Source organism: Sorex araneus, chromosome 9, assembly GCF_027595985.1.
Source record: "Sorex araneus isolate mSorAra2 chromosome 9, mSorAra2.pri, whole genome shotgun sequence".
Taxonomy (NCBI): Eukaryota; Metazoa; Chordata; class Mammalia; order Eulipotyphla; family Soricidae; genus Sorex; species Sorex araneus.
In genome coordinates, this window is record NC_073310.1 from 26,403,621 (window position 1) to 26,424,931 (window position 21,311).

Genomic DNA, 21,311 nt, shown 5'->3' on the forward strand with positions numbered 1-21,311 from the left:
CCCTACAGAAGGCAGGCTTTCTCTCTCGCATGTCAGTAGAAAAATATTTGGATCCGTGTTATTTGGATCCTTTTCACTCTCTCCCCCTTGTAGAGTAGTCATGGCTGCCCACGCTTCCTACTCCTTCCCCGCCGACAGGCCCACAGATGTTTGGGACTTTTCTTACCAAACTCTTTGTAACATTGATTCTGGCTTCCCACCATCCAGAAACCTCGACTCGCCCCACCCCCTCCTACCCTACACACTTGTCAAGTTGAAAACTGAAAGGTGGATTTCCAAAACCCCAAACCACCCTGTTCACTTAACAAAACCCAACAATTACTCCGCTTCTCTCAAGTCAGAGACTTCTGCTAATCTGATACAAACCAGCCCAAATTAGCATTTTCCTTCCCCCTCAGTGCCAGTGGCATTAGATGACTCAACCCTGCAACGTGCCAGCCCTTCAGCCTCAGGCTCTGACATCCTCCTCTCTCGACACTGCCTGGCTCTGCAGCCACTCAATGGCTTTCCATTCACTGCATGGATGAATATTCGCTTTAGGGGAGTGAAGGGTACCACTCCAGGGTAAACATGACCAGGCCCTAGTAGACCTGAGGCCACCGCGGCAGAAGACATTGGTAGCTGATGTGATGGAGAAGAACAGAATCCTTTGTAATCTATCTGCTCTTTTAGACTGGCATCACATTTATACTGAGGGCCAACCTAGATAAATGGAGGAGGCCACATTTGAAAATGCACTCACCACGGAAGCTATCCTGAATGTTAATGAGCCTTTGAGGACTCAGAAGGCACCACAGGAATAATGTAATACTTATGACTCACCATGAGAGTATCAGATGACTGAGTTGTAGATTTTGGAAAAGGCCCTGTTGGAGAGAGCAGATTTGCTTTTGCTCAGAGGCTTCCCGGTATGGACTAGGAGCTGCAAATCTCTGCATATGTCTAGGAAAGCTGTAGGGAGCCTCAACTGATTTCTTAGAGTTCCGATCCTAATATGATTTAATCTGTTCAATAGGTAAGGCAGATTTTATCGCACATGTCCTGACAGAATTTCTAGATTTTTCTGGATTCTGACATCAACTATTACACATAGTCATCCCGCCCAGGTACCTAAACCCTGTAGAATAGGTACCATGTCACCCTGTCTCCAACTTCCTGGTAAAGTTTTGTTTGTGTATGTATATTTGTGTGTGTGTGTGCGTGCGTGCACATGCAAATAGAGGTTAGGGCCACACTTGGTATTCAGGGCTTACTTCAGGATCTGTGCTTGGGTGATTATTCCTGGTAGTGACTGGGGGATAGAACTGCGGTCAGTCCACAGCATGTTAATTTCTGTACTGTCTCTCCAATTCTGGCAAAGGTTTGCTTTCCCTATAGCGGTCATTGAAGCAAAGGAGGCAGATGTTTCAAAGAGTCTCTCTCTAGATTTTCTGATCTGTAAGGTGATCATGAATAAGATGTAAAGCATGACTAGGTTTTAAAGTTATTTTCAGTTTATTGACCATTTTTTCTTATTACAAAAGAGAACAGAATCCAAACTCATGTACGTCTTTAGTATGATCTCAAAAAAACAGACTGCTCCATCTCCTTCCACCACAAACTCACCAACTAGGTTTATTTGGGGAGGGGGGATACAGGCATATAAACAAATCGATGTTTCATCGTTAGCTTTACTCAATATGTACATAATTTGGGGGCCAGAGTAATACTACAGCAGTTAGGGTGCTTCCCTTGTACCCCACTGACCTAGGTTCAATCCCTGGCATTCCATAAAGTCCCCTGAGCCTGCTGGTGGTTGATGTGATGAAGGAGGGAAAGTGTGATCCCTGATGCAGAGCCAGGAGTAAGTCCTGAACACCATGAGGTGTGGCCCACCCCCCACCCCCACAAAAACAAAAAGGAAAAAAGAAAAGAAAAAGATGTACTTAATTTGATGGCATATTGGTGAGAAATGGGATTCGACAGCTATGAACCAGACTTGAGTCTGCCAATGACCAAGCCCTTACTTAGATTTCATGCATTTCTGCTTCCTTAGTGGCACTAACGTAGATGGTTACTACATGCCCATTGCAATGAAAGGAGAAATCAAATGATAATTGAACAAAAGGCTTTACGTAAGACAAACCACTGAAATATGCCTTGGAACCAATTGCTGCAGAGAAATATGCCTTGGAACCTTTTCTGCAGAGAGCTGTTTTATTTTAAAAAAATAATTAGGTGCTTTTGATATTAAGATATTCTCCAAAGGAATTCTTCAAATTTTCTTGATGTGTTCATTTTAATAGATTAAAAAAACAACTTACCGAGCTAAAATATTTCTAGTGCTATTTAGTTCCTCCGTGAGCTGTATTATGCATTCACCACCAGGATCTCACCATTCTACAAGGAAGTGATCATTGACGTAAAGAGAGGGAGGGGTTCGGCAGGGCACCATTTTACCGAAACTCTTCAGTGCCACCCTCAGATCATTATGCAACGACTGGAATGGGAAGGAATGGGAGTAAGATAGACGGTCGGCAACTACACCACCTCTGCTTCACTGATGACATCATTCTAATAATGCCAAACATTGGCCAAGTGGCACGAATGCTGGCTGACTTCAACCGTGAGTGTGGAAAGGTCGAACTACAGCTGAATCTCACAGAGGAATCAAAAGAGCTATGCTTGGAATATCATGTTTCATTCAAATGAGAGAAGGAATCTGAAGTTCTGACCTCTGTCAATGATCGAGAATCAGGGATGCTGTCTCCTTTGCCAAGGCAACAAAAATCAGATGGGCCGGACACATAATGCGATTTAGAGACGACCACTGGACTAGAACTGTTGCCAACTGGATTCCATGGGATGTCAAAAGAATCCGTGGCCGCCCACCTATGAGATTTTCAGACTTCATAAAACCCTCAACGAACTGTTTGAGGCTCTTCGTGTTCCTGGAGTGAGCAGACGCCATTGGGCTACACTAGCACGTGACAGGGACGAATTGAGATATTACTGGCGACCGCTCGAGCAAATAGATGAACAATGGGATGACAAGTGATACAAGTGATTAGTTCTATACACTAAGACAACATGCAAAAAATCAATAGCTCTTCCTTACTACAAAAAGATAACCCATGCCTCATGATTAAAGATAGATTAAGCATTCAAATTCTTTCTGATAATCTGGGGTGAAAAGTCAAGTTTATCTGTTATTCATTCCTCTCATAAAAGAACAAACAGAATTATAAAATGTTTCAAGTTTCTTTCTTGGCTGTTGCAAGCTCTATATTCTGCAGGTTGCCATATGTATTTTCACTATGGAAGCCAGACACCATATCACTCATGAGTTTTGTTTTTTGCTTCTATTTCATGAATTACCTCATTTCAAGGTTCTTAAAACTCATTTCATTGGAGATCCTTTGTAGGTGACAGGCTGCATTTTGTGATTTTCCAGGAAGTATAATAATACTGATAAATCAAGGAATGGGGCAAAATATATCTTTGAAAATTACATTTGAAGAAAGAAAATGTTGAGAAACAAGATTGAATTTGGTGGGCAATTCATTTCTACTTTTTTTCATAAAGGTATCTGTTTCTGGAATGTTTGCCAGAATAGTCTAAGTACAATAATAAATATGTCAGAAAATAAAGAATTAAGCCTCCCTACAACCCAGTAACTTCATTTCTTGGCATCTACCCCATGGACCAAAAAACACTATTTTGAAAAGACACCTGTGTTCATTACAGCACTACTCACAACAACCAAGATGTAGAAACATGAGTCCAAGAATAGATGACGATTAAAAAAAAAAATCAGGGCTGGAGCGACAGCACAGTGGGTAGGGTGGTGTTCGCTTTGCACACGGCCGACCCAGGTTCAATTTTCAGCATCCCATATGGTTCCCTGAGCACCACTCAGGAGACTGCAGAGCCAGGAGTAACCCCTGTGCAATGCCAAACGTGACCCAAAAAGCAATAAATAAATGTTAAAAAATAAAAAATTTGAAAATCTATGGTATATACCAATGGATACTACTTGAATATAAGAAAAGATGAAATCATGCAATTTGCTCCTATGTAGATGAAACTAGAGGGTATGAAACTTAATGCTAAGTGAAGTCAAGACAAGCAAAAAATGATTTATCTCATTTGTGGGAAGAAGCACAGCAAGGGCCGAAGGCAACAGAGCCTGAGGCCTCCAGAACTGAGCTTCCCACGCCGGGTGGTGGCAGAGTAGATGGGACATTAGTGGAGGGAAGCTGACACTGGTGGTGTGTGTGGGGTTGGAACACTGTGCGCATAAAACTCCACTGTAAATTATAGTATTGTAAATCATGGTGCTGCAATAAAAATTGAAAAAAAATAATGCAACAGTGTAGACATCCAAAATGGGCCAGGGAGATAACTCAAAGGATTGTAATATAAGTCTCACGTGCACAAGGCCCCAAGTTCAATCTCTAGCACCACGTGGTCCAGCTATGGCCCTGATAAACTCTGGGTCCACCAGCAGACCTGAGTAGCATCACACTGCCAGAGCTCAACACTGAGTCATTTAGTTTGTCACTGGGCCAAGTATCGCCCTGTGGATCCCGGGCCCTAAACAAAAGTGCCTGAATTATTATGGGACCCTCACTCTGGGACTCCCCCTCATATCTTAGAAGTAATCTCTTAGGAATTTCTACATACTTTACTACATATATAAGTGTGTGTGTGTGTGTGTGTGTGTGTGTGTGTGTGTGAGACAGGTACATATCTCCTTAAATACACATGCTGTTCTATAATCATTACATGCTGTTCTATAATCTGACGTTACACACAGCTGGTTCACAGAGGAAGTATGCTCTGAAAGTAGGTGCATCCTCTGCAGAGCTCCTCATGTCTCATGTGCTTGTTCTGGGAGAGTTGGGAGCACGAGGCTATTTCCTGTCATAGCACTGTCGTCCCCTTGTTCATCAATTTGCTTGAGTGGGCACCAGTAACGTCTCCACTGTGAGACTTGTTACTGTTTTTGGCATATCGAATACACCACGGGTAGCTTGCCAGGCTCTGCCGTGCGGGCGGGATACTCTCGGTAGCTTGCTGGGCTCCCCGAGAGGGAGGGAAGAATCGAACTTTATGTGAAATTGGTTGTTTGGGTGGGTAAGTGGAACATTTTTATGTTTCGGCTTAAGGTTTGATGTATGCTTTAGAATCAAGGTTGTGGTCCCACTCTGACACATTTCATAACTTTACACATGAGGTATCTCCAGGAATTGGGTCTCATTCCCCTGACCCTGAAAGAGCCTCCAATGCGGCACCTATGGAAAAGACGAATAAAGAGAGGCTTTTAAAATCTCAGGACTAGGACAAATGGAGACGTTACTCAGACTGCTCGAGAAATTCGATGATCAACGGGATGATGATGATGATGATGATGATGATCTCCAGGAATGGGTCTCAGCTGTTGAGCTGCCTGTATATTGTACTTTTTGTGGTCACCTCTGTTACTGTCCAGTCCTGTCTCAATCAGTTTTATTCAGTCCATGAAGGTCATCTCTCATCTCTGTCATAATGGGGAATTTTCTAATACCCCAAGCTCAGGACAGCCAAGTCCTATGTCTTATTATAGTCATATCACAGTCTAGTGTTCCAGAGCAAGTGATGCTAAACTCTTAAAAGAACAAAAATAGGACCAGATAGGTCAGTGGGTAGGTCACTTAGCTTACATGTGGCTGACCATCATTTGCTGCTCTATAAAATTCTGAAAATGGGTGAGGAAGAACTCTGGTTTTTGACACCAGTTTCCTTTTGAACAAGAAAAACTCCCCATGGCTGACCTTCCATACAAAAGATTTTCTGGAATGAATTATAGGGCAGGCACTGAGCTAGGCTCAGAAAAATCTGAGCTCAGAAGGAGCCCTGGCTGACCCCCAGGAGCTCTACGGTCTGTTCTTCCCACTACCACTGTCCTCCTGAGAAGACCAACTCGGAGCCCATCTTTACTGGGCACCCATTGTAAAATGATGGCCGTTTTATTTAGTTCTGTTTTGGGGTCCTTACTGGGAGTTGCTTTCAGCAGTGTTGGATGGACCATGGAATGCCAGGGACCAAATCCGGGTCTAAGCATGCAAGGCGTGCACTCCAGGCAAAAACAAACCAAAGAACTGACCCTTGAGATTTATTGCTGGATTTCACACCTCTGCTGTTGGCAGGGGCTGGAGTGATAGCACAGTGGGTAGAGCGTTTGCCTTGCACGCAGCCGACCCGGGTTCGATTCCTCCGTCCCTCTCAGAGAGCCTGGCAAGTTACCAAGAGTATCCGGCCTGCATGGCAGAGCCTGGCAAACTACCCGTGGCATATTTGATATGCCAAAAACAGTAACAACAATTCTCACAATGAAGACATTACTGTGTCCGCTTGAGCAAATCGATGAGCAATGGGATGACAATGATACAGTAAGTACAACATAATCAATACAGGAAAAAACTTTTAATATATTAATTATAAAGCAGAATAACCAAAAGCCTACGATAAAACCCAGAAGAGAACCCGGGTCTCCATCAGACTGTGAACCAGAGCTTGACCCTGTCTGTGTTATGCCTGTCACTGTTGCACTCCTACCGTTTCCCTTCTCAGGGCTCATCAGTTTATCATCAGATTTGGGTTTGTCACAGCTATTCGTCAAAATATACTTTAATTGTATGTCTGCTTTAATGCCAAATCCCTTGGTTTTGTCAGATTTTGAACTCAATAAAGAATGATACACTATATAGGATCTCCTGAACATTATTCCATAATATTTTCTGAGATTCATTTTCACTGTTAAGTATACCTAGTACATTTTCAGTTTTTCAGTTATTATTACAAAGAGGACTCTATGAGCATTCTTGCACACAACTAGTTAGATATACAACTGGAAGTAAAAATCACAGGGCATATTTTAAAGTAATAAGCATTCTACTCTGTGAGGTATGATTCATTCCTGAAGTAAAGGTGCTTATTCACTCCTACATTCTTCTTTAGCACGTGGTACTCTTTAATTTTTGTAAATTTTGTGAACTGGAATATTACCAAATATCAACTGGCCTGAATTTGTATTTCCCTGATCTTCAATGCTGTGGAACATTATTCAATTTTTACATAAATTACATGTATTTCTCCTGTGACATGCCTTCTCAATTTTTTTCTTTTTTGAGGATTTTTTGTTTTTAAGTCAGAAAGAGATGCAGGGTCTGGAGAGATAGCACACTAGGGAGGGCACTTGCTTTACATGCCACTCTCCCAGGCTTGATCGGCAACAACCCATATCGTGACCCAGCATCCCATACTGCCCCCCGAGCCCTTACGGAGAAACGCCTGAGAGCAGAGCCAGGAGTAAGCCCTGAGCACTGCCAGGTGCGGCCCCAAAACCAAAAATAAAGACAATGAGCTTCAGTGTGCTAAATATTCTATTACCAATCTTTGTCAGTTAATTATATAGTAAAAAATTTAAGTTACAGATTCTTTCCAACACCTTATACTGCTTATTAGAGTAACATGAGTACTGCTCTTTGTCCCAATAAAGATGACATCTTTTTCTTTACAATTTATCCCCTGTATCTATTTATTTTTTGCATGAAGACCTTCTTAGTATATTATTATATATTGGAACTGTGCTCAATTTTTCTTTTGAATAGTAACCACTGATACAGCCTTCCTATGAAGTCATACTCCCAACCCCATTGATCCATGTCACCTCAGTTATATCTTAAAGGTCAACACACACAGAATGGTTATTTTTCAGATTCCTTTTTTCACTGCACTGCTATGAATGAGCGATAGCAAAGTGGGTAGGGCTTTTGCCTTGCAGCGGCAGACCTGGGTTTGATTCCTCTGTCCCTCTCGGAGAGGAACGACAAGCTACTGAGAGTATCTCGCCCGCATGGCAGAGCCTGGCGAGCTACCCGTGGCAATTCGATATGCCAAAAACAGTAACAAATCTCACAATGGAGATGTTACTCGTGCCCGCTCGAGCAAATCGATGAACAATGGGACGACAGTGCTACAATGCAGTGCTATGAACGCCACCCCCTGCATACATACATAGAATTCCTACAATAAGACCATCTTGTACCGTGCCATCACAACTCCTCATATTTAGGAGCATTTAAACATTCACACTCCTTTGCTCTTCCAGATAAATCTATACATGTATGTCACATTCAAGAACACTTCTATTATAATCTGGTGAAATGACTTTGGGTCTATGGAGCAATTCGGGACTTTGTAGCTTTGTTTTTAGTATTCACTTTCATGAACAGAGAGTATATCATTTTTTTTGACCTTGATTTCTTGGTTTGGTTTGGGGGCCACACCTGCCTTACTCCCATGCTCAGGCCTTATTCCTGACTCTGTGCTCACGGATCAATCCTGGTTGCACACAGGGGGATAATCCCCAATGGTGCCAGGGACTCAACCGGGCTGGGCTGTGTGCAAAGGAAGCGCCTAACTGGTACTGGTACCATCTCTCTGTCTTCTCTACCTTGTTTCTTATCTTTAGCCTTCAAATCTAAAATCAGATCTTAAGCCCAAACATTTCTTTCCCTAAACATTTCTACTTCCATTCCAACTAAAGCAGGTTAACTGTATCTTTTTGTTTGTTTGTTTGTTTTTTGGGTCACACCTGGCAATGCACAGGGGTCACTCCTGGCTCTGCACTCAGGAATTACCCCTGGCGGTGCTCAGGGGACCATATGGGGTGCTGGGAATCAAACACGGGTCGGCCACGTGCAAGGCAAACACCCTACCCGCTGTGCTATCTCTCCAGCCCCGGTTAACTGTATCTTTTATGAGTAGTTTTACATTTTAGGTAATGTTAACAGCTCAAGAAAATGATATGAAGTTGAGTCTTAGGTTTGTTATGTGGTAGCACCACTTCTCATTATTGATGAATAAATCAAGAGTTTGCGAAGAATAAGAGGAGACTGGCTTGGAACCGACTGATATATATATATATATATATACACTGCCAGATACTTATTCAGTAAGGCTGCCCATGGAAACTCCATAATCTTTGAGGATTTAAATGGGTTCCAGGAGAGAACACTAAATATAGTGAGAAAGGATCCGATACCAGAAAAATAACATTATGGATGAACCACGGAAAGGGGTGTCTTTTTTTGAGCCTCCCAACTGGTACTCAGGATGCCTGGGGACCAGTCTCAGTAATTCGCAGCCAACTGGGCAAGTGGTTCAATGCAAAGGCCTGAGGATGAAATGTTGCCCTGATAGCACCTGGGAGCCTCAGGGACAGACACAGCAGACCATGATTGTTGGTGGCCAAAAGGTGCTGGGGATCAAATCCAGATCGGGCATGTACCCTAATTGCTCTACGGTCTCCCCACCCAGGAAAGAGTTACCCGGAAATAATCTATAGTGCCCCAATCCATACAGAAGCCAAGTCCTTCAAAGGCCACTGAACCTAACAATTGAGATGTAAGCAATGACAGAGATGAGTGAAAAATATCTAACTTTATTCAGTTAAGAAGAGATGGGAGAGGTTGGCATCTGGCACACACTCAAGTATTCGTAAAAGGCATGTCTGAGAGAAACAGAGAGGCAGACTTCCCTACAAGGGTTGAGCTCTGAAAGGAGAATGATGGCAGGATATCTGGAAGGAGATATTACAAAGCCGAATTTCTACCACCAGCCCACAAACCACCCTCCTCAGTACAGAACAGCAGAAAAAGCCGCAGAGAGAGGAGGACTCTGAGCAAGTGCTGGTCTTTAAGAGGGAAAGAGAAACATGGGCTCTTTCGTGAAAATAGTGAGAGTGAGCTCATGTCTGAGCGACGGGAAGTGAGCATGTTCAGGAATGGACAGAGCACAGCGCCTGGGCTCCAAGTGATGACCTCTCTGACTCTGGGATCATCTGCCGTGCAATCAGGAAGCGGTTTCTAGTTGTAGTCTGCTTACCAGTGAACATACAGGCACTTTAATTTGTAAAAGCTGCTTCTGTCTTTGGTAAAAAATAAAAGAAACAAAAAGAAAAGAAAAGAAAAGAAAAGAAAAGAAAAGAAAAGAAAAGAAAAGAAAAGAAAAGAAAAGAGGAGAGGAGAGGAAGAGAAGAGAAGAAAAGAAAAGAAAAGAAAAGAAAAGAAAAGAAAAGAAAAGAAAAGAAAAGAAAAGAAAAGAAAAGAAAAGAAAAGAAAAGAAAAGAAAAGGTACCCATCATGAGATTAGATCAACAATTTATCTTAGGAAGTCATTCTATCACATAAGCAGTTGGGAGAAGGAATAATCAATAATAAAATCATGAGGCTTTTGGCAACTGTAACACAGAGAAAACTCATTAAAATATTTGAAGAAGGGGCTGGAGCGATAGCACAGCGGGTAGGGCGTTTGCCTTGCACTTGGCTGACCTGGGTTCAATTCCCAGCATCCCATATGGTCCCCTGAGCAATTCCTGAGTGCATGAGCCAGGAGTAACCCCTGTGCATCGCCGGGTGTGACCCAAAAAGCAAAAAAAAAAAAAAAAAAAAAATTGAAGAAGGTTATGCTTCCTCCAAAAACATACTGTCTGTGGAACAGAAAATAAGACTTCCAAAAAAAAGTATCTCAGGAAAGAGAATCTCACTCTCAATCTGACATAAAATAAACGTACCTAAAGAAAGCACAGTTCTCTTCCCTTGGAAGGCAGGTGAAGCCTGTAAGTAAACATATATATATATATATATATATATATATATATATATATATATATTTTGGAAATGTAAAGTCATCATTTCTTTAGGTCAGTTTTTCCCCCTTTCACCTTCCAATGTGCTTGAGGATAAATTCGATAGAACTGCTGCTCAGTTCTACCTACTAACTACTGCCAAGGACAGTTTCAATCGTGGAAGGCGAGGACGGGGTGTGGTTACCACACACAGAAAATCAGGGGCGATGGTGGTGCACATGACCAGGAGGCGGTCCCTCTTTCCCAATACAGTACTACGGAGTTCTAATGCAGAAAGGGCATCTGTATCTCCAGTCTGGACATTTCCATACAGACCCTGGTAGCTTTTCATCCCATTAATCCAAATCCCCACCCCCACGCCTATCTACTATGTGCTGAGCTCAAGAATCTACTTATGGGATTGTTCGTCAAGCCTGTTTCCTCCCTTGACTATGTATCTCGCCTGTTTGTCCCTATGTTCTTTTGAGTGCTTATTTTCCGTCAGGAGAGGCCCATAAGTTCTCTTTTGAAAATATCTTTCTGCTCTCTTTCCTCTAACATCTTTCTAAGCAACTTTCATAACTTTCATTCAATAAAACTACCTTGGTTCACTTAAAAAAACAAAAGCTACCAATGGCTGGAGAGATAGTACAGTAGGTAGGGTATATGCTCTGCATGTGTCCACCTGGGTTTAATTCTTGGCATAACATGTAGTGCCCTGAGACCCACCAGGTGTGATGCCTGAGCACAGAGGCATCACTGGGTATGACCCCAAATTGGAGGAAGAAAAGAAGTATGAGGAAGAGGAAGAAGAGAAAGAGAAGGAAAAGGAAAAGAGAAAGAAAAAGACTACAAAACTGCAGAAGCTACTGTTTACACCCCACCCTCAACACACACACACACACACACACACACACACACACACACACACACACACACACACTCTCTCTCTCTCTCTCTTAAGGACTTTACTATACCCTCCAGAAGTCAGCTCAAATCTGAAATGTACGGGGAAATGTATGTGGTGAAATGATGGGTGTTAGGGCAGTAGGTCGGGTGTTTGCCTTGCATGCGGCTTACCTGGGTTCAATCCCCAGCATCCCACTAGTAGATAGAACTGAGCAGAATTTATGGTTCCCTGAGCAGCACCAGGAGTAATTCCTGCATGCAGACCCAGGACTAACCCCTGAACATCACTGGATATGACCCAATAAGCTGGAAAAAAAAAAAAAACACAAAAGGAAGACAGGACAGGTGTTGGAACATTGTATTACTGAAACCCAATCATAAACAACTTTGCAACTGTGTATCTCACTGTGGTTCAATAAAACAAAACAAAAGAACCATCTTATATCCACTCCTCACACGCACGTGCACACACACACACCCCAAATACTATTCTTCCTCCGCTCCCCTGAAATCACCAAGAACATGCCGAGTGCACTGCTCCTACACTTCATGAGTCTGGAGTTGGTTCAACACACAAGGGAAGAACTAGGTGTGGAGCGACACAGTCCAGCGGTCCAGTTCTGAACATGTCTGCTCGGCCCACAATCTGCTCCACGAGAAAACAACTGAAACACGTTCCCGACCACGGATGGCCTCTCCCCACCTCCACGTTTCCCTTTAGGCAAGGGAATATGAAATTATGAGAGGACAAAAGCGCTTGCAGAAACACTACTGTATTTGACCATCGTGGGGCGAGCAGCTTGATATTTCTGACACGCAGCGGTGACAGCAAGCCTTTCGCCAACGGGGGATTGTGTAACCATTAAATCGAGCCTTTGAAATTGAGGTCTTCCAGAGAGATGGCAGAGCTACGCATTTCCTGCCCTGTCAGAACCGACTGTTTGAAGTGCTTAGATTGAAATGTTCCTGTTCTCACAGCATCCCTTAGCCACAGAGTCACATTCTCTTTTCAGCTGAGTATTAGGCTTTTTTCTCCCCCCTGAGAGAGAGAGAGCGAGAGTGAGAGAGAGAGACAGAGAGAGTCAGAGAGAGAGAGACAGACAAAGAGAGAGAGAGAGAGAGAGAGAGAGAGAGAGAGAGAGAGAGAGATTTAGTGGCTGGAGTGATAGCACAAGCAGGTAAGACACTTGCCTTGCATGTGGCTGACTCAGGTTTGATCCCCAGAAACCCATATGGTTGGTTCCCTTGAGCACTGCCACGAATGATCCCTGAGTGCAGAACCAGGACTAAGCCCTGGGAACGATTGGATATAGATCCATCCTCCCCTCCTCACCCCCCCCCCACAAAAAAAGAGAAAGGAAAAAAAAATGGCCTCCTAAATCCAAGGCAAAAATGGAAAGACACAGCTAACTAGCTCTGAAATGTAAGAGACTCTATCTCCACTTGGCCCCAGACCTGTGGGGCCCCGGATACCACCAGAGTTCTGTCTGCTGCTTTTCACCCAAGGTCCTCTAAAATGACAGCTGCGTACCGCCCCCCACCCCCCGAGAGCCCCAGGACAGGCCTCTTCCCCTACACAGTTCCAGCAAAGACTCCTCCGAAACTGGAAGGCCGGCAAGTGCCAATGCGGTGCAAACGGGTGTGTTGCGGCGGCTGCTGCTTTTAAGGTGCGGCTGGACATCATTTCCTTGAGAAACAGCCGAGTTCAGAGGACACTGAAAGGAAATGTTAGTCTGCATCATATCCCAAAATGGGGCCCAGCCATTTTTCGACTTCGGCAACAGACATGTTCTTCCTCAAGGCATAGTCCTCAACCTGCAAGAGATGAAAAGCAAGTCATTAAACCACGAGGCTCAGACTTTTCAAACTGAAATTTCCACTGAATTTGCCAACAAATGTTCTCGGGGACCTTCCATTTCTTGTCTTCATAGAAATGCAATGAGTTGAACGGAGGGAAGTATTTATTCACTTTGTTGCTTTTTTCTTTAAACAGAAAATAATGTATAGAAAAAAAGCCTCAAGCTTATGCATAGGTATGTATATGGTCTATATGTAAGTGAAAAGGCAGAATTGGGGTGATGTATCTAATTAATACAGTAACTAAAGTACACTTCCTCATCCTCTCCCTCTCATTTTATTTTTACTCACATATGAAACAACTAAGTTTCACAATTCCGTTTACAATAAGACACGGAACAGAGAGAAGCTGTGCACAGTGAACCAGCTAACTTACCTGATCCTTGGAAATTTTTCCCACAGCAAAATATTTGGACTTCGAATTGGAGAAGTAAAGGCCGGATACTGCTGAAGCAGGCGCCATTGCTAACGATTCTGTTAACTTAATGCCTAGAAAGAGCCAACGGGGGAAAATACTCATTTACTCCGTGCCTATAGCAGGGCCTGGCCAGCTAACAGACACCCAGTAAACTTCTGCTGAACGAGAATAGAAGTATCCTCAGGCTTTTTAGGTGACATGGAGCACAGCACAAAAGCCTTGAGCAGATTAGTCCAGTAAACTTCTCCCCGGCAGGGCAGAACAAGTTCGGGACACACAAATCTCTTTTACCCTAGAAAAGGCACTCATGGGGCTGGAGCGATAGCATAGTGGGTAGGGCATTTGCCTTGCACACGGCAGATCTGGGTTCGATTCCCAGCATCCCATATGGTCCCCTGAGCACCGCCAGGAGTAATTCCCGAGTGCAGAGCCAGGAGTGACCCCTGTGCATCGCCAGGTGTGACCCAAAAAGAAAAAAAAAAGGCACTTTATATTCTACCCAAGATGATTCCGTTGAGAAGCCGCTGCTATTCCCAAGGCTGGGCCTTCGAGCACAAGTCAAGAGCTGAAGTGACTGTCTGAACAATCCTGGAACAGTTCCTATGGGGCCAAAGCTACCAGGAATGACCAAAAGTCAGGCTCCCAAGAAGAACGAGCCTACAACAAGATTTCAAGAGAAAAAAAATACTTTCAGGAGCTCAGAACTCATGGGGAACATCAGGCTATCTAGGTCATTCATTTTATGAACAAGGAAACAGTGGCACGGAGTTTAGCAGCTCTGTTGAAGGTCACCCTGTTAGCTGATGGAAGCAAAGAAAATCAAATCCACGCCTCCCTGTGCTCAGAGTCTGTGCCGTTCCCAATAAGCCACATTTAACAGCCTCACAGCCCTCCCTAAAATCTAGATTCCTCTCCTCTCACCAGCACTGGAGACACGCTTTGGATGAATCCCTCTGAAAATTGTGAGCTTAGTTTTGGGTCATCTGGATGGCAGGAATTTTGCATTCGTGTCTAGTATCAGCATTTTGGACATGACAAGGCACAGCCAGAACTGTGACTGATTCTGCTCTAGGCCAAGGAAGTGGAGGCTGAATGCCCGTGCCTTCTGTCTCAAAAGGACACGTGCCAATTTCTGATTTGCAACTATTAGAACCAACCCACAGATCAAGTAGAAGAGAGAACTGTGATTACGTAAGAGCACAAATGCTAACAACAGCACAGAAGTCGAGCTAGAGCAGAACACACAAGAATGATGGTTCTGCGTGTGTCAGTGGCCAGAGACAGCATCTGTAAGGAAGGAGGAAGAGACTGAAGATTCCAGAGGACACTGACGGAAAGGTGACAGTCGGCCAGGCATCAGGAACAGGAAAATGGGGCTGGCGAGCAGTGGGATACCATGAGGAGGCTAACTTTCCATCTGTTATAGGGCAGGAGAAAAAAATAATCAAAATGGGTAAGTCTGAAAATGTGATCTGTAAAAAAAGATGGAAGGTGATTTCACTCTGCACCTTTGCATATTTTTACATGTAACCATATGTGCCATATAGTTATAAAAGTCTATCTGGAGAGAGAGAGAGAGAGAGAGAGAGAGAGAGAAGGAGAGAGGGAGGGGGGAGAGGGATAAGAGAGTGAGGGAGAGGAGGGAGGGAGGGAGGGAGGGAGGAAGAGAAGGACAGAAGAAGGAAGGGAGAGAGGGAGGGAAGCAGGGAGAAGGAGAGAGAGGGAGGGAGGGAGGAAAGAAGAGAGAGGGAGTGAGGGAGGGAGAGAGGAAAGGAGAAAGGAAGGGAGGGAGAGAAAGGGAGGGGGAGAGGGAGGGAAGAAGGGAGGGAGGAGAGGAGGGAGAGTGAGAGGTGCTTCCCCTTTGGGCAAACCTGTGCAGCGCTCAATGTCAGCGAGTCTCCACATGGTGAGCTTCTCGGTGTGGTCAGGCTGGCTGGGGTAGCCGGGCGCCGGGCGGATGCCCTCGTAGCGCAGCCTTCGCAGATCGGACATGTCCAGCCGCTCGGTGCCGCAGTACGCCCACAGCTCTCTGCGCACCCTTTCGTGCAGTTCCTCTGCAAAGGCCTGGGAGCCCCGAAGCAGATGTGCTGGTTAGGCAGAGAAGCCAGAGCCCCCAGGATGGGTGCCCCTGCCACACCCTAAGTCAAAGCAAATCCACAGCACCCTCCGCACTGGAGCCACAGGCAGGGAAGTTCTGGGCTAGAGGGGACAGGATGGACTCTCGGCTCACTTGTAGTTTCACTAGTTTCTCTGCCACTCAATTTTGGTCCTGATCTGGGCCCTGGAGCAGAACCATTTCCCTGAGAGCCCGAGCACAGGTCAGAAAGAGAAAGGAAGCATTAAAGCTGCTAGGTCAGGTCAGGAGGATAGTTCCAAGGACTGGAGCACATGCTCTGCATGCGGGAACCCTGGGTTCAGCCTCCAGCATGACATGGTCCCTAAAGCTTCCAGGAGTGGGTCCCCAGCAGTGTCTGGGAGTAGCCCTTGGACCCAACCAACCAGCCAAGGAAAAGCTAGTTGTCCTGTGAAAACACGGAGGAAAGGGGGAGAGCACCTCTGTCCAGCCCACATCAAGGAAGAGGGGGATTCTGTAGAAAATACAGCCTTCAAACAGGGAGCTCTGAAACAGAAATAGGATTCCCATGTTGGGGGTTCCCCGGGAACATCTCCTATAACAAGAATAGGGAGTCATCCAGGAAGAACTGAGGCAAAGCAGTCAAGGTTGTAAGGGTAACTAACGCTCTGACACTGTGAAGGATTGTTTGGTGTGGTGGTGGTGGTTTGCCCGAGAGATGACGGGCAATTAAGGAACACGTGGCACGGAAGCACGTGTGCTGTTGAGAGCCAGCTTTATGCCACACGGGCACCGTGAGAGACACAGTCCTAGGAGGTGTTGGCCTTCTGGTGCCTATCAGGGGCTCCCCGACCCACTGGGTTCTGTCCTCGAGGCTCTGCCGCTTTACCTCGGCCAGCCGGTCCCCCAGCGCCTTGGCCATGATGCTGCTGTAGACATCACAGTCCTCCTCATAGGCCTGGCTCAGCTCTTCCACGCCGAAGCAGGCGACGGCAAACAAGCCCAGGTAGTCACGGACGCCGGAGTGCAGGGGAGCGATGAAGTCCGCAAGGCAGTGGTACGGGTCTGGGCTGGCAGTGTCCTTCTCGGCCTCGAGTCCAAGGAGAGGGCAGAGGGATCGTTAGCATGAAGTAGCACCAACATGTAGCGGACAGCAAATCCTCGCGGGTCCACTGCATAGGTGCTTCAAACAGGGCTGTCTGTCTGGTTCACTGCTATAGCCCCGACATTCATGTGTGGAACACAAAGGAACAGAATGGGAGACTTAACACCCAAGGATAGTAGAGATAAGGACCAGGAGGTCTGCTCCACGGCATGGAAGCCGGCCTCACATGCTGGGGGAAAAGGCAGCTCAGATAGAGAAGGGACCACCAAGTAAAGGGGGCTTGGAGGGCCCGCTCGGGATGGGATTTGTGTGCTAAAAGTAGACTAGAGACTGAATATGATGGCCACTTAATACCTGTATTGCAAACCACAACACCCAAAAGGAGAGAGCGTAAAAGTAAAAGGGAATGCCCTGCCACAGAGGCAGGGTTGCGGGGGCGGGGGGGTGGTGGTTGGGGGGGCTGGGAATATTGGTAGTGGAGAATGGGCACTGGTAGAGGGATGGATGCTTGATCGTTGTATGACTGAAACGTAAGCATGAAAGTTTGTAAGTCTGTAACTGTACCTCATGGTGATTAATTAATTAATATATATTCCCAACATTCAGAATAGTGCCCAACACATACTGAGCAGCCAATGAATGTTTCTTGAACAAACAAATAAAATTATCATATAACAATATATGATGAGAGAATTCACAGAGTCAAGGAACCAGAGAATTCACAGAGCCAAGGTGAATTGACCAGACGACTGACTTCACAAGTGGCCCAAACCTTTACAGAATGCCTCTAAGCACTGTGCTAGAACCTTCAACATTCATACTTTAAAAAAAAAAAAATTTTTTTTCCTATCCCAAGGTGTTTCTAAGGATCAACATCAGATCATGAAATCATGTTTGAAAGAGGCCTCTAAATGTGTGGCATCCCCAGCGGCAGTTTGAGAAACTGCCAGAACTGACACCAGGGGCCATGTGCTCGCTGCCACGACAGCGAGTGGGTGGCACAGGACATCCCCGAGCTGGCCTGCAACCAACCCAAGAATTCGGCAGGACCCAGGTCCTCAGTCAACTCAAATCAAAATGCGATTTCTCACCACAGGGCCTGGGCCTAGCCCCCGTCACCTGACAGAGACAGCTGATGGCTAACTCGTCCCTGATATTAAGCAGACAAATGAGGTCTGCAGCAGATTTCACACCAAGAAGCATTTCCTGGGAAGGCCAGCAATAGCTACTGCTGCTGCTTACCACACGTCCCCTTTTCTTTTGCTTGTTTATATGGACTAAGCAATCCTCTCCACAATCTTGTAAAGTAAGGATACCTTTGGCTCCTTTTTATAGAAAGAAGATCTGGAGCAGAAAATCTCAAATCAAACAGCTCCAGGTAAGACCGCCCTGGGGGAGACTGCTGCTGACTGACGCTCTCGGCCACTCCACATGGCGAGAGCCTGACTGAGCAATCAGGGAGCGGCAGGGGCCAAAGCTCCAGAGCTATTAGCTTGTTGTCTTTGGAAGTCAGGACTGCCTACCCAATGCTGGGCAGAGCAAAATCGCTAAAGCAAAAAGGTGTTTGGAAAAGATGGACATGGAAAGAGTTCAGGGACAGCTCGGCAGAGCCGCTGCTCAGGGGGACTCTGCCCACAAGCCATCCTTGGCTAACAAAAGCCAGAGATGGATACAAAGCCTCCAGGCATCATCAGCAGAGACCAGTCACAGAGCCTCACGGGTCTTGAGAAGAAACATTAACTAGCCACTCAGCACAGAAGAACCCCAGAATAATGCACTGCCACAGCCAGAAATTTCCAACAGGTACCAGGAGAAAGCAGCTTCTACAAGGGAGTACTACGCGTCCATTGAGAAGCCATTATATCATTATATTAAACAGAGAGAGACTCTCTGCAGAGAGTCTCTTACCCACATGCCTGGCTGTCTTCCCCAGAGCCCCTCGGAGTGGATGGGCTCCAGCTTCCCTCCCCACCCCGAGCAGAGCGCCCAGCTGAAGACCACCAGAACCTAGCTACAGCCATGCTGGAGGCCCCTCTCCACATGTTCGGACAGGCCTCATGCATGAAGGTACCGGCAGAGGAACCCAGGTGTGTGTAATCCCATCAACGGCCAACATCCAGAGAGAGACTTAAAAGCAAGCTCTCAGAAGCGCACGGCCGCTTGGCTGCGCGATACCTTTAGCCTTCTTCTCCCTCTGGGAGAAACTGGCAATCTTCTGAGAGTTTCCTGCCCACATGGGACAGCCTTGCAAGCTTCCCATGGTGTATTCATATGCAAAATCCAGTAACAAGCTGGATCTCATTCCCCTGACCCTGAAGAGCCCCCAGTGCAACATCGTTAGGAGGGCCGAGTCGAGATGGACTGCTAAGATCTCAGGGAAAGGACGAAATGAGATGTTACTGAGCCCGCCCGAGAAATCGATGATTAACGGGATTTTGTGATTTCGTGATTAAACAGAGAGAGAGAGAGAGAGAGAGAGAGAGAGAGAGAGAGAGAGAGAGAGAGAGAGAGAGAGAGAGAGAGAGAGAGGCAGACATATCTCACCAGGAATACAAGAGACATATGAGAAGTTACTGATTTTCAGGTGAGTAGAAGTCAGAACTTACACCCCAGCCCCCTACTCTGAGCTGTCTGGTGTCTGAGCCCAAACGCAGAGGTGAAGTGCTTGTTCACAGAGTGCTCACCGTGAAAGGTGTCGCTGCCCTCATTTAACTTGTGGCCATGTTCATTGATGCTCCAGAGTTAAGAATCCCTGCAGACATAGCTGTGGCTCAAATATCTATGGCTGTTGCGTACACTGCTTTGATGGGTAAAAGAAGCAGTGTGACCGCTTCTGAGTGGCTGAAAATGGCAGTACAACTTTGCAATAATGATTTACGGCAACCCTATCTTAGCTACCAGTAAGTTCTGGCTCTGACTGCTAATTAGCTGCTATTTCCCATAGCAGCTAAAGGGACATGCATATGCTATTTGCATCTTTCCGTGTGGGGGCATACAGGAGGAAGCACGTGAAGAAGAGCCTGTTTCCCCTGCTCAGAGGAAGCCGGCAGAGTGAGAGAAGAGCTGGGAATGGGCTTGCTTGGCTAAACTCTGGAAACACCGCACAGTCCCCTGCCTTCACCTACTTCTCTGCAGAAGGGCAACATGAGCTGCCCACTCGCTAGGCTATGGGAAGGAAACGAACAGCCCACCAGCTTGGTGCCTGGTAGACATCCAGCAAACCTTTGTTCCAGCCTGTCATCCCTAGGATTAGGGACCCGTCCACCTGCTTTACTAATACTCATGGATGCAAATGTGTTAACAAAACAACTGTAGCACTATAGCCCTGTCGTCCTATTGCTCATCGATTTGCTTGAGTGGACACCAGTAACGTCTCCATTGTGAGACTTGTTGTTACTGTTTTTGGCATATCGAATATGCCAAGGGTAGCTTACCAGGCTCTGCCACGTGGGCGGGATACTCTCGGTAGCTTGCCGGGCTCTCCGAGAGGGACTGAGGAATCGAGCCGAGGGCGGCCGTGTGCAAGGAAAATGCTCTACGCGCTGTGCTATTGTTCCAGTCCTAGACAACATTCATATATATATATATATATATATATATATATATACCAGACGCTCGGCATCGCAGTGCTTCTCATGCCCCTGCCCAATACAAAAGTAAACACCCCACTTTTGCTGTTGGGGGCCACAGAGATAGGACAGCGGGTGAGGCATTTGCCCAACCTGCAGCCGACCAGGGTTTGATCCCTGGCATCCCACGTGTTCCTCCGAGCACCGCAGGACTGATTCCTGAGCACAGAGGCCAGAAGTAATCCCTGAGCACTGCTGGATGTCACCCAATCCCCTCCCCATCCCCCCCACCCCCAAACCCTCATCTGGCTGGAGCCTCTGAACTCGCCTGGCACCAACCCTCTCCCACATCCTCACGAGTGCCAGGGGCTGGGATCTCTGACTGGTCACTTGGGGAAGATGCGTATGTGGTGCTACCATTTACACAAAGGTCATGCTTACTTCTTCACATGTTTTTCAGAACCCAAGGCAGCCAGTGAAAGCTGCATGGGTGGCAGCGGTCAACGACTCTTCCTACCTGCTGCCGGAGCCCATGAAAGGTGGCGATGGGCTGGGCCACCTGGGGAACCACGTCCTCGGCGTAGAGGAGAATGTCATCTTGGACGCTCTGTGCTGGCCAGAACCCAACCACGCCCCTGGCCTGGAGTTTCTTTTGCTTTATCAGTGCTTTCAGCATATTTTGGGCATCTTCATAGACTTTTTTGGCCTCTTCACCTATTGAAAAG

At 46.1% G+C, this 21,311-nt stretch overlaps 1 protein-coding gene across 1 annotated transcript in view; it reads right to left on the reverse strand.

Moving 5' to 3' along the window:
• Positions 1-11,638: 11,638 nt before the first annotated feature.
• Positions 11,639-21,311, reverse strand: part of MTR (5-methyltetrahydrofolate-homocysteine methyltransferase) — a 123,070-nt gene continuing 113,397 nt past the window's right edge. The window contains exons 29-33 of the mRNA XM_055147501.1: positions 21,104-21,300; positions 16,802-17,002; positions 15,710-15,902; positions 13,797-13,909; positions 11,639-13,378 (exon numbers count right to left, since the gene is read on the reverse strand). Coding sequence (XP_055003476.1) covers positions 13,292-13,378; positions 13,797-13,909; positions 15,710-15,902; positions 16,802-17,002; positions 21,104-21,300 — 791 coding nt within the window. The 3' untranslated portion in view covers positions 11,639-13,291. The remainder of the gene's footprint in view (positions 13,379-13,796; positions 13,910-15,709; positions 15,903-16,801; positions 17,003-21,103; positions 21,301-21,311) is intronic.